This window comes from Nilaparvata lugens, chromosome 9 (genome assembly GCF_014356525.2).
Source record: "Nilaparvata lugens isolate BPH chromosome 9, ASM1435652v1, whole genome shotgun sequence".
NCBI lineage: Eukaryota > Metazoa > Arthropoda > Insecta > Hemiptera > Delphacidae > Nilaparvata > Nilaparvata lugens.
In genome coordinates, this window is record NC_052512.1 from 27,484,839 (window position 1) to 27,502,513 (window position 17,675).

At 34.7% G+C, this 17,675-nt stretch overlaps 1 protein-coding gene across 1 annotated transcript in view; it reads left to right on the forward strand.

Moving 5' to 3' along the window:
* Positions 1–2,223: 2,223 nt before the first annotated feature.
* LOC111056209 (DDB1- and CUL4-associated factor 12) overlaps positions 2,224–17,675 on the forward strand; it is a 43,800-nt gene continuing 28,348 nt past the window's right edge. The window contains exons 1-5 of the mRNA XM_039435725.1: positions 2,224–3,100; positions 4,429–4,644; positions 12,847–12,973; positions 15,631–15,719; positions 17,182–17,277. Coding sequence (XP_039291659.1) covers positions 2,600–3,100; positions 4,429–4,644; positions 12,847–12,973; positions 15,631–15,719; positions 17,182–17,277 — 1,029 coding nt within the window. The 5' untranslated portion in view covers positions 2,224–2,599. The remainder of the gene's footprint in view (positions 3,101–4,428; positions 4,645–12,846; positions 12,974–15,630; positions 15,720–17,181; positions 17,278–17,675) is intronic.

Genomic DNA, 17,675 nt, shown 5'->3' on the forward strand with positions numbered 1-17,675 from the left:
ATAGTGAGGTCCACATTATAATGGCAGTGTACGATTGACAATACTGTTGCTGTCCTTTTCTATCATACAACAGAACAGATAGCACTATCTCTCTCTCGCTTTGCAATGTTGTCTATTTGCCAGATTATTTTATATTTACTTTTGACAGTAACTGTACAAAAAATTCTCAGCCGCCATTTTTTTCTTCATTTTATCAAAATACTTGAGTACACAAGTCGTATAATTGATATAAAATGTATTTTTGAAACAATGAAATAGTTATTAGACATTACCGTATGAGAATCACAAATTGAAATACTTGAAATGACATTTTAAAAGTTGATAACTAACCATCCTAGATTTCATCCATGCTTCAGTTAGCCTACATGTTTAGGTTAGACCTACTCGTACTGGTATGAATAATATTGGAAGGTTATTTTAGAATTTATTTCCATTGAATTTACTTATTTTAAAAAGGATTTCTATTTTTCTATCATTTCTAAAAGAAAATGGAATAGAATACGTACCAAATAACTTAATTTCTGTTGTTTTGAAATTCAGACTGGTGTATCACAGGTTTTTAAATTAGCCGCTATTCCAGGTTTGTGGAAAAATAAAAATCTGATCTTAGTTATAAAAGCAAATTTTGAATCAAATTATGAAAAAATATATTTTATTTATCAATTTGACATCAAATTCATTTTTTTATGAAGGAAATGATATTATTATTAGATTAAATTTAATGGGATGAATTGAGTAACAGCTGTGTACAGTCAGTGGCAAAATGGAGAGACTTGGCAACGTTTTTCTCCTATCTTTCTTCACTGCTATTATAACGTAAATCTCACAATAGATACAGCGCGAATTCGAGCGAGACTACTACACCTCAGAATTTTGCAATCATTTGTTCATTCTGCATTCATAAACTGATGCTCTAATGTGTATATGGCGTTTCTATTGCTTTCTCTCTTGAATAAATGAGTCTTCCACAATTTGAATAGGCTAATAATTATTTTTGTACCTGATAAACTGAAAATTCAGTCAAAAAATAACTCATAATTCAGAATAAAAGAACAGTCTTTAGTCCACAACTAAAATAGTTGTTGATTTATTAGTTGATTCAATTTTATTTTTATGTATTGTAATCTCTGAAACCTGCCAATTTGAATTATACAGAATTCCTGAAAATTAAGCTAAATATTTCTTTTAGGATTAAAATTCAACCGGCTGTTGTGCAACCGGCACTAACACTTTGAAAGCAACAGGATTTGAATCTGAATTTTATTTCATCTTGCAAACTTCAATTTCGTATTTGTATTTTACGTTTCGTATATTATTGGACATCAATTTGTAGTGTTAGTCAAGTATTTATAGCATATTATTAGTGAAGTGAGGTATTCATTGCATACGGTACGTCCACAAGTTAATATGATTCTTTACACTTCCATAATTTCTCAGTTATTTTGTAATCCATAAGAAAACTGTTAGTTATACAACTCACAATAATTAAAAAAATAATAAACAAAAGCTATAACATTATAGGACTTCATTTTTTAATAATTAATGGAGCTTTACAATAAGTTTTTAAATAGTCTAGTATATGTTTTGATGTTCATTTTCACTGTGTTTATTTCCCAATTTGGCGTCACAGGTATCAAGCTGTGTCATGTGTAATTGATAACAAAGTACCTAAATAGATGAATAAAACTGGATTTAGGATAGAATTATTGAATAAAGGATTAATTGATTTTTGCAAAAGAGAATTACTTATTTATTATTCCAAATTGCTTATTTATTATGCATAAAAACCTAACCATCACCGATAAGAATCTAAACACCATAGTACCCTACCTTTTTGGAGATATTTTATTATGAAATAAATTGAAAACAACTAAGTTAGTTTTGATGCTTAAATTATTTAAAAGTTTTAAATATAACAGTAATAGTATTATTATATGTCACCTGTGAATAATTAACAATCCACCTTAACCTCAATTATTAGCGATTTATTAAATAAATTGTATTGTCAAATTCATCACAGTCATTGTCAAAGTGAAGCTGAAGGTATTAAGGTAAGGTATTAGCGATTAGCGGTAAAAGTTTGGGCAAGCAGTGTCACTGTCAGTGGCTTTTCATGGTACTACACAATTAAATACAAAGCGCATGCGCCGTTGTTGAATACAAAGCACATGCCCGGTGCTGCTTGCTGGGTCGCTCTACAGTGTCAAGTGTGTCTGTGTCTTGTCCTTGTGTGAGAGTGACAGAGTGTGTGTTTTAAGATTACGTCCTTCATGTCCTACAAGTTAGTTTTCACTTCCATATAAAAACAAAAATTATTTGTTTCAAGGAATTCCGATTTCAAAATTTGTGTTGAGTGTTTGTCGTTTAAGAGACTTCAATTTGTATGCAGTAAAATGTAGCAGCTTTGGGGGCTGCAACTTAATGTATCTGTTAGAAAATTATGCTAGGTTATGTCTTCTTTGCCAGTCAGCTCTTGCTAAAACATTACATTATTTTTAGACTGTTAATTCTGGTTATTACTTTAGATAAATATCTTTATCTGGAAGTTAAAATGGTCTGTAGGTTAGCAAGATGAATTAATGAATCTGTCCATATATTTATGTTGTACTACATATTACAACATTGTTCTCTCCTACTACTGGACAATTCTGTTTTGATTATAATAAAATTGAGTAACGTCAAAATGGCTCACACTCACAGAATCCCTGTTTACGGTATACAACCTCCATGTGCGTTAAGATCTAGGTTGGAGGAGCGACGAACTAGGTTAAAAGCTTTGAAAATGGAAAGAATTCGACGTCCCGAAAAGCCAGATGATTTTGTCTGTTACGACGGAAGTGATGATGATGATGACGAAGATGAATCGGAAAGTGTTCAAAAGCAGATTTTAAACACATCTTACAATTTTGTTGACTATATTAGGAGTCGGGAAGGTAATGTTAGGGAATGTCGAAAGTTCAAACAGGATTTCGGGACGAGGCACATACTGACGCATGATATGTTTAAGGAACGGAATATTACGCTTCCTAACCTGAACAAGGTGTTCTGTTCTCAGTGGTTAAGTAATAGACAAATTGTGTTTGGAACTAAATGTAATAAAGTAAGTATATCTGTGATTTGTTTAGTTATCCTTTAGGTATTTAATTCAAGCATTACAATCATGTACTTGTAGCTATTGTTGCATTTGTTGTAGTTTGTTACATTTTTGTAACTCAAACCAATCTCCATCACAGACAGGCTTTACAGTAGGTTTACGGCAGTGACATTGGAAACGGCATTACGCATACCAAAATGCCGGCGTCGCACTTATAAAGTGTGTAAAAATGATGACAAGCGTGAGAGTGATTTTTGTCGTGACGAGACGAGCGAAGGCGAGTGACTGTCTCCCCACTACTGATTTTGATAGTATGCTTGTCTTATGGTCACATTGTTGTATGGATGGCAAGAGTAACATGAGCCGCTTGTGTTGAACAATCGGCCAGAGATTTGACGGGAGTGTGGCATAAGCCTTACATTGACGGATACCAAGATTGACGTAGCCTACGTTTTGATGGATGTGTTACCACATTTTTTACAGTAAACTCTGGTACTTTACCTCTGTTGAGGCTCATTACACCTATGATCACACCTATGTGAATCACCTATGATTACACCTATAAGCTAGAGAAAAAGCGTTCTCTGGCTGATGAAAACTCTGAATACTGCTCCAGTCAACATCATTAAGAGCAGCCCTAATGAGAGGAAGTTGGTCGGCCCTGATGGTACGATATCAAGCTGTCCAGCACCAGAATCACTCACTTTCTCGGGTACAATTTCTTATGCATGTTCTCTTATGAGACATAAAAACTAATTATTTTATAAATAGGCTAATGAAATATAAATAGGTTAATGAAAATTAACCTATAAAATCAGCCTATATAATTAGCCTATAAAATCATATATATAATCAGCCTATATAATTAGCCTATAAAATCATATTTCCTTCTAAAGCTGGGTTTTGTTTGTGCGTAAATGCCGTCGTCGACCACGACAGTGTGAGGATCTCAGATCGGGTAGATTTCAATTCGTCTAAATAACCTAAAAGATTATGTTCAATTATGTTTTAATGAGGGAGGTTGAGTTTATACTTTTAAATGGCTAAATTTGGATAATATTAGAAATGTTTTGATTCTTGAATAACGAACACAAATAATGAAGAGCTATTTGATAAGCTGCTTTAGCACACTTGAAATTTGGACAATATGAATGTCAACAATGCTTGTCGTCATCGACTGCGGAAGTTTAGGCACAAACGAAAATGCACCTTAAGGGAACCTGCCAAGATATGCCAATTGTCTACAACACAAATTGGATCAACTATGACTCATAATAAATGTAATTCATTTTGTTTTTACCCTTGTTCAATTGACAATTTTGTTTTAATTTCAGTTAATGGTGTACAATGTGGTAACGCGCACACTGGACCAGATTCCGCCTCTAAGTGGCAGTACGACGGAGTCGATTGTTGACGATATGGGCGAGCATAGTGGAATCCATGCACTGCAGATAAATCCCTCCAGAACACTGCTAGCGACAGGGGCTAGTAATTCGCACGACGTGGCTGTGTACCGACTTCCCACCCTGGATCCTGTGTGTGTGGGCGAGGTAAGTGGTTCGGAGGACATCCATAGTGAGATCCAATATGTCGACATTCCTTATGAATGTCCCCGAATTCAACCAATGTTAACAGTGGATTAGAAATCTTACTGTAGGGGAGAAACTTTTCTTTTCAACTCCACTGAAACAAGTGGTCCAATGTAATCTAATTTCTGAAGTATATTTTCAAGTGAAATTCAGTTCACTGAAGGCGGCATCGGCAAAAAATAAGTTTTCGTGATATTTTTAACATGTAATAATGCTGGAAGTTGCCCATTTTTTAAAGTTCCAATAACTTCAGAGCTTCAAGAACCTCATGAAGAAAAAGTGACTTAAGAAACTGAGAAAAAACTGTAAATTTTATTACGATTCATTCTCGATAGTGTTCAGGTGACTCAGGATCATGTTTCCTATTTTCGATAGAGTTCAGATGAATTCAGTTCATGTTTTCCAGGATTTCGTTCATCATCATCATCTGATAATACATAACTCCTACTCCATGCGAATGTAATTGGATAGGGTCTCATAAAAATGTGAACGTTTCAAGGTTGATCCACACTTATGGGACTGTCTGGGACTTATTTATCTAGATCAAGGATTGACATGGGGCGCACATATTGATCACGTTTGTTCCAAGCTGAGCCGAGTGTTATATCTTTTACGCAGATTGAAAGAATATGTACCTCAACATTACCTCAAAATGACCTATTTTGCCTTCTTTCAAGGTACATTTGCATATGGTTTATCATTGTGGGGTTGTGCTACTGATGTACAAAAAATCTTGCTCCTTCAGAAGAAGGCTTTGAGAATTGTTGGTAATGCAGACTACTTAGAACCTTGTAGGCCAATTTTTGTAGAACAGAAAATAATGACAATTTATAGCTTATTTGTATTTTTACTAGCTATGGAAGTGAAAATGAATTTTGACTCTTTCCTACGTAGGGAGAATTTTCACCAGCATAATACAAGGTACAGACAGTGTATTGAAGTACCATATGCCAGGCTGAGGAGAACTCAGATCAGTTCAAGAGTAATTTCTATAAAAATATTCAATAAGCTTCCGTTTTTTGTAAGAGAATTATCTGTTGCTCAGTTTAAACGTCAAATGAGAACACTTTTGACAGAAAATCCGCTTTACTCATTGACTGAATTCCTCAACATGAGCAATGCAACTATTAGTAGCTACTTCTGATCAAATTTGAATTTAGAGTAAATCTTAAATAAGTGTGAACTATTATATATAAACTTTCATGACTTGTATATTTTGATTGCCTATTATGTGATTATTATTGAATGTCTGTTAGATTTATTATCATTGTAAGATTATCATTGTAATGCTTATAAGATTATGACGTTTTCGATTGTATAGTTTTTATACTTAAAGGAATAAAAATCTATTCTATTCTATTCTATTCTATTCTGTGCTGCGGTGCGGTTGCGATCGGTCTGCGTTCGTGTTGGGTCGCGTTCATTCACACATATGTGTGACTTATATGGGGGACTTTGCTGCGTCCGTTTTGTTGCTGTTTTGCTCTGTAATTACGTCATTCCATTGCAATCACTTCATCACTTCAGTCACAGATATGGTCTCCGACGAAGAGGGTGTCATTATAGCGGTTGGTGCGTTTAGTGTATTGCAAGAAGAAGAATAAAGAAAGAGGCGAAAATATCGGGTGCACCAACTGTGGAGAGCAAGAGTTGAAGAGGGAGAATTCCACACTATATTTCCGCGTCTTAAAAGTGTTCAAGTGACATTTTTCAAGTAGGGGAAAGTGGGGCAAAACCGACCAGCTAGTGTTTGAAGTTCAATTAATGAAAATCTGTTGGCAGATTTATCAAAATATGATGTCAATCTCATTCTTTACATATTTCATGATAACTATACATACTCAAATACATTTATTTAATTATAATAAAAACGGTAATAATTTTATAACTTTCTTGTGCAAAATGACGGTTTTGCCCCATGGGTGGGGTAAAACCGACATTAATGGAAATGACATAGAAACACTTGAAATAACCACACAAATCACAAAATTTTATTTAACAAAGTTGTCATGACATAGGAAAATGAAAACAACATGAGATTACTTGAATAGAGGTGCCAAGACATATGAAAAATAGAATAAAAAGGAGACTCAAATGTGATTTTTTTTAAATATTTACACAAATCACAAATGAAGGTGTCATCTTCCTCCTCACTTTTCGAGCAAGGCCCCGGCCTACGATAGGCCTATTGCAACGTCGCAGTGTAGGCCTAGAATCTAATACATGATTGGTGAAAAAGATTTAAAAAAATACCAGCTTATCTTTTTCACCAATCATGTATTAGATTCTAGGCCTACCCTGCGACGTTGCTATATCGTAGGCCGGGGCCTTGTATTAGAGGTGGCTATGGCATTGCTCATGAGCCCATCCTTTGCAGCTCGAGCACTAGATCCAACCCTTTTTTCGTTTAGAAAATGAATAGAGGTTATTGCAAAAAATACTACTCAAGAATCGGCGTTTGCTGAACATTTAATTGAAACTAATCATAATTAATTATATTGATATAAATTCTAATATGAAAATATTAAGCTTTAGTAATGGAAGTAATAAATTGAAAGACGAATTTTATATCTATAAAACTACAAAATCAATTAGGAATTATTTAATAATTATAATTCAATTCGACTTAAATAATTTTGTTCTTTATAAAATCAAAAGTAAATAATTATGATTTAAATTAAATAACTTCAACCAAAAATAATGAATAAGAAATAAATCATATGAACTTATATTATCTAGTATCAACTTGTTTATTTTTACATTTTAATTTGAAAATGGCCAAAGTAGGTCGAAACTAGTTGTTAAAATGTTTCAATGACAAGTTTCATGTTGTTTTTATTAATTTGATTAAAGTAGCCCATAAGGGTGATGAGATTTCATGTGGTAGTGTGTTTATTATGAGATTATGAGTGATTATTAATTTTAGGCTTCTCTATTCATTCATTCCATTACCTATCAAATGCAACATGATAAATCTCATGTTCAAGTTCATAATAATTAAAGGAATAATATTTCTGAATTATTGTCAATTCTTCAATTCACACAGTAATTGTCTAAACAGCACAAAAATTCCAAATAGAATAAACAGAAGATCAAATTGAGAGATAGTAGCCTATTGAGAGCTGCAGGAGATTGATTTGCAAATCACAGGATAGGTCCATCCATTCCCTGCATTCTAGAATAAATTATAATTAGGCTCATAACAGAATCCATGAAGAATTGTATTGAAAGGTGGGTTTTAAAGCAGCTTATAACAGTTTCATTTGAAATTTATCTTTTCACGATATAGTTTTCAATAGTTCAGCCTACTGATAAAATATGCACATTTGCAAACAATGAATAAACAGACAACACTAAACCAGTTTTAATAATTAAGTGGTTATATAATATTACACTGAAGGGAAACTAATCAATTTGCAAGGGGTAAAACCGACTGCAGTCGGTTATGCGCCTCACTAAAATGCCGGTTCTGCCCCACAGCACATGCCAAAATAAAAATGGCCACAACCGATTACAGAACAACTCAAGGTTGATTGTATTTATATGGATTCATTTGAAAAGAAACACTGAATTGAAGATCAAACTTATTGGAATTGTATCCAATAGCACCTAAGACAGGTAAACAATCATATGTGACTGAAAAATCGAACAAATTTTCAGAAAAAACTTTAAGAATTTGTAGAACTCTTATGACTCAGTTCACAGCTGTGAATACAAGCTACATCTGACTCATATTGTGTAGGCTTACTTAGTGAATTTTTTCCCGCATGGTGACAGCACCAGTCAGTCAATTGGTGAGGGGTCGGTTTGACCCAACCAGTCGGTTTTGCCCCACTTTCCCCTATTTTCGTTAGAGTATACCGAAGTTCGAGAACCTTTTGAAAATAATTGAGAATGAATTGACGATTATTATATTCTTAATATACAAGCCAGAACAGCCGGCAGGTGTACACGAAGATGCCCGAGGCACTTCGGAAACAACCGAAGCCGCTTCAACGACCCACAGGGCATGAAGAGCTCTCTGAGAGAGTTCTCAAACGACACTGTCGCAACACCAACGCAGCACGACAACAGCACTGTCCTCTATGTGTGAATGACTGTAGGCTCTAGCCATGCATTTCAAATGGAGAGACCATATTGGCGAAACCATCTGAAATCGCCTGGTCGCAGTCCCATCGCAAACGCAACGCAGTACAATCCCATATGTGTGAATCAACCTTTATGGGTCACAAAATCGGTTGGTGGCTGACCAGCAGGGGTCAGCCACTCCTTCAAACACACAGATATGAGTACCTGGGCACAGTCATACATCAATCAGGCAAACTTCAACTGGAAGTCACACTCAGGATACAAAAAGCAGCCAGAACATATTAGACTAATCCTTGTGCAACTGCATTTTTGGAAAGGAAGAAGTCTCTAGAAATACTAAAATCGGAGGTTATAAGTCCGTTCTGGAGCCTATTTTGATCTATGGCAGCAAGAGTTGGACGCCAACAACCAATGACATAAGCCGAGTGAAAGCCCTCCAAATGAAGTGCTTGAGGAGAATGGTGGGAAAGACCCGACGAGACAGGATAAGGAACACAAGAGTATTATGAAAGATTTGGAAGTCTCACCCATTTCGGATGTAATCCAGAATGGCAACTGGCAGGATGGGCAGACATAGAAAGCATAGGCAGTATTTGGAGTCTAGGCCCTTGGGACGGCGCTCGATTGGAAGATCTAGAGCAACATGGGAGGAGAGGATAGAGTGTACTGCTGCGGGGAGGGGGAAGAGTACGGCTCAGTTGTGGACAGGGACAATTACAGAGGATGGATACGGGACCTTCTCCCAACGCGGCGGTAGCTGCAGAATGGGATAGGGGAAAAAGAAGAAGTTGAAAATATGTTGGTCTGACTGTTTTCGTGATTAATCATTAAATTAATATAGTGGTTTGGAGTACACCCATAGTGAGATTGAACAACTCAACACAATTGCAGATTAAACTTAACAAAATAATCAACAAGAACCAATTCGGTTTCCAGAATGGTAAAATTACATCTGACGCTCTAATAAAATTCATCAATACATTATCTGAGAAAATAAACTCCAATAAGAAAACTATTGCGGCCTTCCTGGATATACGCAGAGCTTTCGATACAATACCTCATAATACTTTGTTCAATAAACTAGAGTCCTATGGTTACAGAGGAGTCTCGCTGAAATTGTTCAAAAGCTATCTGAGTAATAGTACCCAGTCCCTAACCATCATAAATGATCAATCTAGTGTACCGGTAACTGACTTAACTTCTTATGGTCTTCCTCATGGTACTGTACTTTCTCCCATCCTTTTCGTACTCTATGTAAATGACTTTTTAAATTTAAGACTTCTAAACTCAACTGTGATATCCTTTGCAGATGATACTGCAGCTATTTTTCACGGTAATTCATGGAATGAAGTTCATACCATAGCTGAAAATAATATGCTTTTAATTAAGAAGTGGTTGGATAAGAATACCTTATGTTTAAATATTGAAAAAACTAATTACCTACATAACTTTCTCTGCAAATAGAGTAGGGCAGCCTAACGAGAATCAAGATTTGAGACTCCATTCTCAGTGCAATTTAAACTTGGGTAGGCTAATTGTGATTGTCCCACTATTAAAAAAAAGTCAATAATACTAAGTACTTGGGAATCATAATTGATGAAAACCTTGAATGGGATGTTCATATTAGATACATATGTCGAAAAATGAGATATTTATCTTTTAAATTTCACCAAGTTAACAGAATTCTTAATAAGAACCACCTGAAAATGATGTATCATGCTCTAGTCAAGTCAATTCTGCAGTATGGCATAGTTGTTTGGGGAGGCTGTTTCAACTGTCATATTGATGAATTATTTGTAGCACAAAAACTGATAATCAAAACTATATTAAGCAAACCCAGGTTCTATCCAACGGATATGGTTTTTAGTGATTTTGAGATCATGACTATACGTCAATTATACATAAAAACCGTAATTGAGTACTTAATAAAATATAGATCCGATTTTCCTCTCACATTAAACTCTACACTCAATTATTATAATCTGAGGGCCACTGCTAACAAATATGTAACCTATAACACTAATATTGAATGTATAAGGAGGCAGTTAATTTACATAGGTACTAAAATAATAAACCTAATTCCAAATCACTTTCTCATCGACAATAAGATCAGCTGAAAAATCAAACTGGACATACAGTAATTTCTTCTTCCATTTAGATATATGACTCGAGATTTCTGCTCCAGCATTGTTTTTTCATTAGTTTTTTTTCATTTTTCAGTGAACTCGCTTAGCTTTATTTTGTGTACCTATTCCTCTGTTCTCTTCCTTCCCCCCATTTCTCCCTTCCCTTTTTTCCTCATCACTTCTCTCTTCTCTTCTGTGCCTGCCTATTACATAGGAAACCATAGTTGGCTAGGTATCTTCCTCTCTTTTTTTCTCTTCTCCAACTCACCCAACCACAAAGCCCATGGTTTTTTATATTTGTAACATTTTATTTCTTTTGTAATTCATTGTTATTTTGTTTTGTCTTGTTTTGTGTGTTTTTAATAAATTGAAAAAATTGAAACTTGAAAATCTATTGACAACTAGCCGTCAGGCTCGCTTCGCTCGCCATATCCGTCTAGCCAGGGGGCTCCGCCCCCTGGACCCCCGACTGGTTCGTCCAAGAATAAGATCAGCAGGCTCGCTTCGCTCGCCTGCATTTTTCATTTGAGCATTTTTATCATATGTTAGAACAATCCAGTCGGGGGTCCAGACTAAACGTCTGGCTAAACGGATATGGCGAGTGGAGCGAGCCTGACGGCTAGTAATATAATATTCCCAGGATTGAAGTAGCAGTGCCCAATCAATTTTTCCGCGATAAATGCATTTAAATCTTCAACTTGGTGCCAACCTAACAAAGTCAACTCAACTTAATGCCAACCTGAAAAAATTATTAATTAGTTGCCAGTTAACAACTGTTTCGAAGAGGTACTCTATCTAGATTATAGTTCTATAGTAACATATGATATGGAAATTCAATTATAATTAAGAGATTGGGAGAAGAAGAATATACATGCTAAAAGACGAACTTTAAACCCTTAAAAACAACCTTAGAGTTAAAATATTGCCAAAAGATTTCTTAGTGCGCCTCTAAAGAGCCAACTGAACATACCTACCAAATTTGAACGTTTTTTGGTCCGGTAGATTTTTAGTTATGTGAGTGAGTGAGTGAGTGAGTGAGTCAGTCAGTGAGTGAGTGCCATTTCGCTTTTATATATATAGATAATATTAATATGTTTTCCATATCATGCTCTTATGCCCGGTTTCACCAATCTCGCTCAAGACATTCCAACATGGTCAAAACCCCTACGCTTTACAATGAGTGCACTGGATCATAATTATGATTTGTACAGCGATAGCTTCTATGAATAATATTCCAGCGCACACATATAAAGCATATCCGGTTTGACAATGCTCAAATATCTTGAACGAGCTTGTTTGAACTGGACATTGAAGTTTAAAGCTGTATGATTCTCACAAACCAGTGGAAATATAATTCGCACGAGTTCTAATTGGACCACTTTTCCCCATTCAGCCCGGACGAGTATGAATAGAAGTAACATTAATATAGCTTAGTCAAAATATCAATTGAAACTAAGTAATTAATATGTTTATTTGTTTTTCGGTCCTTCTTCAAAATTATTTCTTTAATAAGTGAATCTTTCCTATTTTAGTGATAATAATTTGGAATATTTTTTCGATTTTGAAGCATCTAAATTAAAAAATCTACTTTGTTAACATATTTGTTCATAGTGACAGAATTACAAGACAGCCTATTGCGGACTATGTGTAACCTTGACCAAATTTGGGAGAGGAATAGCACAAGGTTACCTTATTCTTCTCTCCCTATTATATTGGTGATGTACTTATTGTATGAATGAATAATAAGGATATGAATGAATATGTTAGTTACAGATTAATCCGGTATGCTGTTTATAACAGATCATCTGTTGCCCGAACAACATTGCCGAAGTGTGAACACTCCCAAATGTTATTCATTTTCTTGTCGTTGCTCTGTATGTGAACCCTTCCAAAAGAACTGATAATATTCTCTCGAAATTGATGAAACATATATTTGGTTTCTCTACAGGGAGCCCACAGCGACTGGATCTTTGACATGTGCTGGTTGGATGACCAATTCGTGGTGACCGGGTCACGTGACACCAAACTGGCTCTGTGGCGAGTCGATGATGATTCAGGAGGAGATGAAACTTCTGGTATGCATTTCTGTATTCAATGGTATGTCAAGTAAAAATATGTTTACCATCTATTATTGAACGAGCGTCAGTGAGTTCTCGCTTTTGACTTACTGAAGGCCAAAGTCGTTGTCCGTCTGTTTATACATTCTACAATAACTTTTTAGTAAGAATTGATCAATCAGCTTCAAATTTTGTACACGGATTCTTCGAACCTTTGTACAGGTCAAGTTTGTTGGACAACAAAATTAACTCACTCCATCCTCTTTCAGGATATAAATATAACATTGAAAGAGCATAGGAAAAAATGTGTTGTGATTTATCATTCAGTCAGCTGAAGAATTCATTGCATGCAATAATTACAACAGTTTTCCCATTCATTCATAACATCAGCTGAGGCTATTTGTAAGCTATCACACTGACAGACCTTCATGTAATGCACTACACATGATTTCAGCTGGTTAATACCTATACAATATAATTTCAATCAATCAGTCAATAACCTAATATTTTATTCAATTCAACACAATATACAGAAAATAAATCAAAATGCAAAACATCACAATCAAAAAATATTTTTTTAATAAAATACAACTGGCATATGTTCAAATACAACTGAGTTATTTACAAAAAAAACGAAAAAAATGCACCTTTAGAGCCCCCTCTCCCCTTAGCTCCACCACCACCGGTCAGTACTTTTAGTATGTTGTTTAAGAAGCCTTCCCCTACAACTGTTCCAATTTTGGCTTATACATGAATTATTTCCCCTATTTGTCATTTTTTTGTCTTGGTTGCCCGGACTAATGTTTTTTACCTAGTAAACAATGCCTTGAGTATTGGTAGGAGGGAGTTGGTAAACACTCTGTATATTGTAATTTGTACAGTACGGTATTATCACATGAATTAAATCTTATCTAATTTATGATTCGTAGTAGGTAGAATATTATTCCTATTGTAGCATTAATTGATTGAACAGTGGTCTCCATCATTTGTAATAAATGATTGGTGACCTGTTTGTAAAAGTAATTATTTAATCAAACATGTTCAAAAATCTTTAAGGAAGGAATCGAAACAATCAATGACTCATGTGTACTAGCAATCAGTTCAGACATCTCGACTTACTCCTCGCATGATACAACTAATTGAGCAAACATAGAGAAATCAATCATTTCAATTACCACATTAAAACCCTTTGAAACAAAAAGGGGGCGATCGACCAGTTCCCAGACGGGAACACTGTCAAATTGTTGTTGAATAGCATTTGATGGTAGAGCAAAGCAGTTAGTTTTTTTTTATATTATCAACTAAATGTTTTTTTTTGGAATTTGAAAGAAAAACATTTTTTTTAGGAGTCAGATTTATGTTATTTAAAAGAAGAAATTTCTGTGAGATTTAAATGTGAATTTTAACATATTTTGGTTTCATAAAATTAGTTATCCTACATCTATTTTAATACAAAACAATTAAGGAAGGTTATGGAATTTTGAGCATTTAATCAGTTCTAAAAATTAAAAATAAACCTGTTGCCAATGACTGAAAGTTATATGAAAGTTTTTAAAACATGATTCAAGGCATAATTAATTTGAAATTTCTAAAAATTAAAAACAATATGGAAAAATAAATTGTGATTGGAACGATACCGTTATACAGTTGACGTCCATCATAAGTTGCCATGGTCTGAATGAAAAACCAGGGGATGTCCATCCACGGGTTAGCTCGGTCTGTCTCTGGAGATAGGCGATGGAAAAGTGTGTGAAATTATTCAGAAGAAAAGTGGAAAGCTTCTTCCACTAGCTGGCTGGAGGGGAGACTAGAATGCTAGTCCCACTTCTACCTCTCCTCAGCGTTTTTACTCTGTCAGCCAAAACTGTCTGATCAGCTTTTAGTTTTTAAAGTTGAAAATAGTTATTTGTGCAACTAGTGCGCAAAGTGACAGTTTGCTGCACCGAAAGAAACGTTTACGCCCGAGCCGTAGGCGAGGGCGGAATGGTTTCTTGAGTGCAGCAAAGGAACTTTGCGCACGTATTTCAAATTAAGTTTTTCCTACAGTTACCATTGAATATGAAAAGTGGGTAATTATGGGTAAAATTGCCTGAAATCCATCAAATGTTTTTCTGTGTAATTTTATTATTGATAAAAACCTTAATCCTAAAATCCTAAAGTTCTCGTTGTCCTTGGTTATAATATATAATAGTAATAATTAGCGCGTTGTGCTTGGTTGCACCTCTGCTCACTATAGCAGCCACAGCAGTCACTGTTACCAACTTCATTTTGATTTTGCTGCACTGTTGCTTCATATAACCTACTAAGTATTTTGCGTTGCCATGTTGCAAATCTGGAGTGCAGAAAAATTTTTCCCGCACTAGAGCGGAAAAGTGATTCTTTGCGTTCTGTAATCAGTGCAGCAATGGCCACTTTTCAACGTAACTGTAGGAAAAAAATATTTCTCTTCTTAAAGAAGGAACTGATGTTTGGGGGTTTGTCAAACCTTGTGGTTCATGACACTATGATCTTCACATGGATAGCAATTATTTTTTGTATTTTTGCCAGTGCATGATTGATCTTTCTCAAATGAAATAATTACTTGTCTATCTATTGTGTATTTTTGTCTGTGCATGACTTCTCTTTCATAAATGGGATACATTACTCTATTGTATTTTGTATTTATCATTTTGCAGGTAATAGGAGTGATGATGTAATAGTGCGAACACCGTGTTATGCGCGTACGAAAGCGTTGAGTGTTAAAGTGTGTCGGTCTGCGCAGAAGGTGGGTTGATGATTCAGACTGCATTTCTCTGGGTGACGGAGTATGAGCATTTTAAATATATCAGTTTATAATTAATGTTAATATAGAATATTGATAATTCAGTTTAAGCCACCAATTATGACATGGAGAGGAGTTTTCGTTTTATCAAAAATATTTTGGGGTGAAATATTAATCAATTTAATTATCAGAGTAAGGCTAGCTACACACACACACACATTGATTTTTGTTTGTCCGATATTTTGCCGTCCTTATAAATTCTAATAGATTAAACAGATGCTGTCTGTCAAGTTCCGTTTAATTCTATAGAATTCATAAGAACGAAAAATATCGTACAAACAAAAATTGATGTGTGTGGCAGGGCAATCCTTAACAGCTTAAGCCCCGCACACACACACATCGATTTTTATTCGAATGATATTTTGCCGTCCTTATGAATTTTATCAGATTGAACGGAGCTTGAGAATATCTGTTTGAAATCATCTGTTTAATCTATTAGAATTTATGAGGACGGCAAAATATCGGACGAACAAAAGTCGATGTGTGTGTGCGGGGCTTAGGCTGTTTATAGGCGCATTGTTGGATCCAACAGTATGACATCTATCAGCTATCAACTGAATATTCCTGCCTGCTATGATGATTGAAGGCTGGCGCCCTGTAACTCAACTTCAGCAATGCAGATAGGCATTGTATTGACTTGTCTTACACTCCATCCTGGGGTACCCAAGACGTAATCTAAAAAAGGTCCAAAAATGTGATTATATAGTAGCACATATATTAGAGATATATACGCAAGATATGAACAGTTCACATCGAAATATTTAATCACGGTTTGAGCTGTGGTCGAGTGTCATTGTTTAGCTCAGAGCGCAAGCGCTGAACAATTATTTCAAATGGAAATGAAAATCACCACCAGCAAAAGTAAAACTTGCTCGCTGGTGGGAGTCTATCCTAATACTAAATTTAACAATAAAGTGAAAATTAAGCAAAAAAGAAAGAGAAAATAAATCATAAGTATAAAAATAAGTTTGATACATAAATTGATTTCAATTATAATATTTTATGTACTAAATTAAGATATGATAATGTTTGTATAATTTCAAAGTATTATTTTATATTTTTTTCCATTGACTGTATTTTTATTGATTTTTTTCACCTGTCAACACTCCTTAAAATACATAAATTTTATCCAATGCTGACAGTTCATGGTGATAAGACTAGATGTTTCCAGCTCAAATAATATTGAAGTTAAATAGCTTTTTAATCACACAATTTTGTCTTTAATTTCTCGAAAACGTTTGAAAAAAAAACGTTGTGACAATTCCAAGTAATTTCAATGAATGCTCAAGGAATGTTCTTTACTTGAATTGATTGTAACTCATTGCATTTGTGTTGTATTGTTGAAATGTTTGCACTTTGTGGAAATAAATTTGAATTTTGAAAAAATGTACAATTTTGATTTCAGGTTCGAGCTCTGGCCTTCAATAGACCTGGAAGAGAACTGGCTGCTTTGTCTCTGAATGGATTTATACATGTTTGGAATGCTGAAATCTTCAGACAGGTAGGCCAAGTGAATTAATTCAAAAAGTATTTTTTTTTTATTTTATTATTTTACAAAGGCGACTTTCTAGAAGTATTTTAAGCCTAGGTGATGATGATAGGATGAATGATAATGCAATGAAGGTAGAGATATGAATGAATAAAAATTATGGGTTATGCTATCCACTTGAATTGATTTGAGTCCACTTTTCAGTACAGAAGTAAATAAACTAGAAATTTTGAAGTATCTCAAAAGTAAGCTATACTTTATACTTTATTCATTTATACAATAAGTAAATCATCAAAATGATAGGGGGAGAAAAAATAAGGTAACCTTGTGCTATTCCTTTCCCAAGTTTAGATAAGGTTATCTTTTAATAAACTATTTTTTAATAAACCTGTACATGGCAGGAAAAGGCT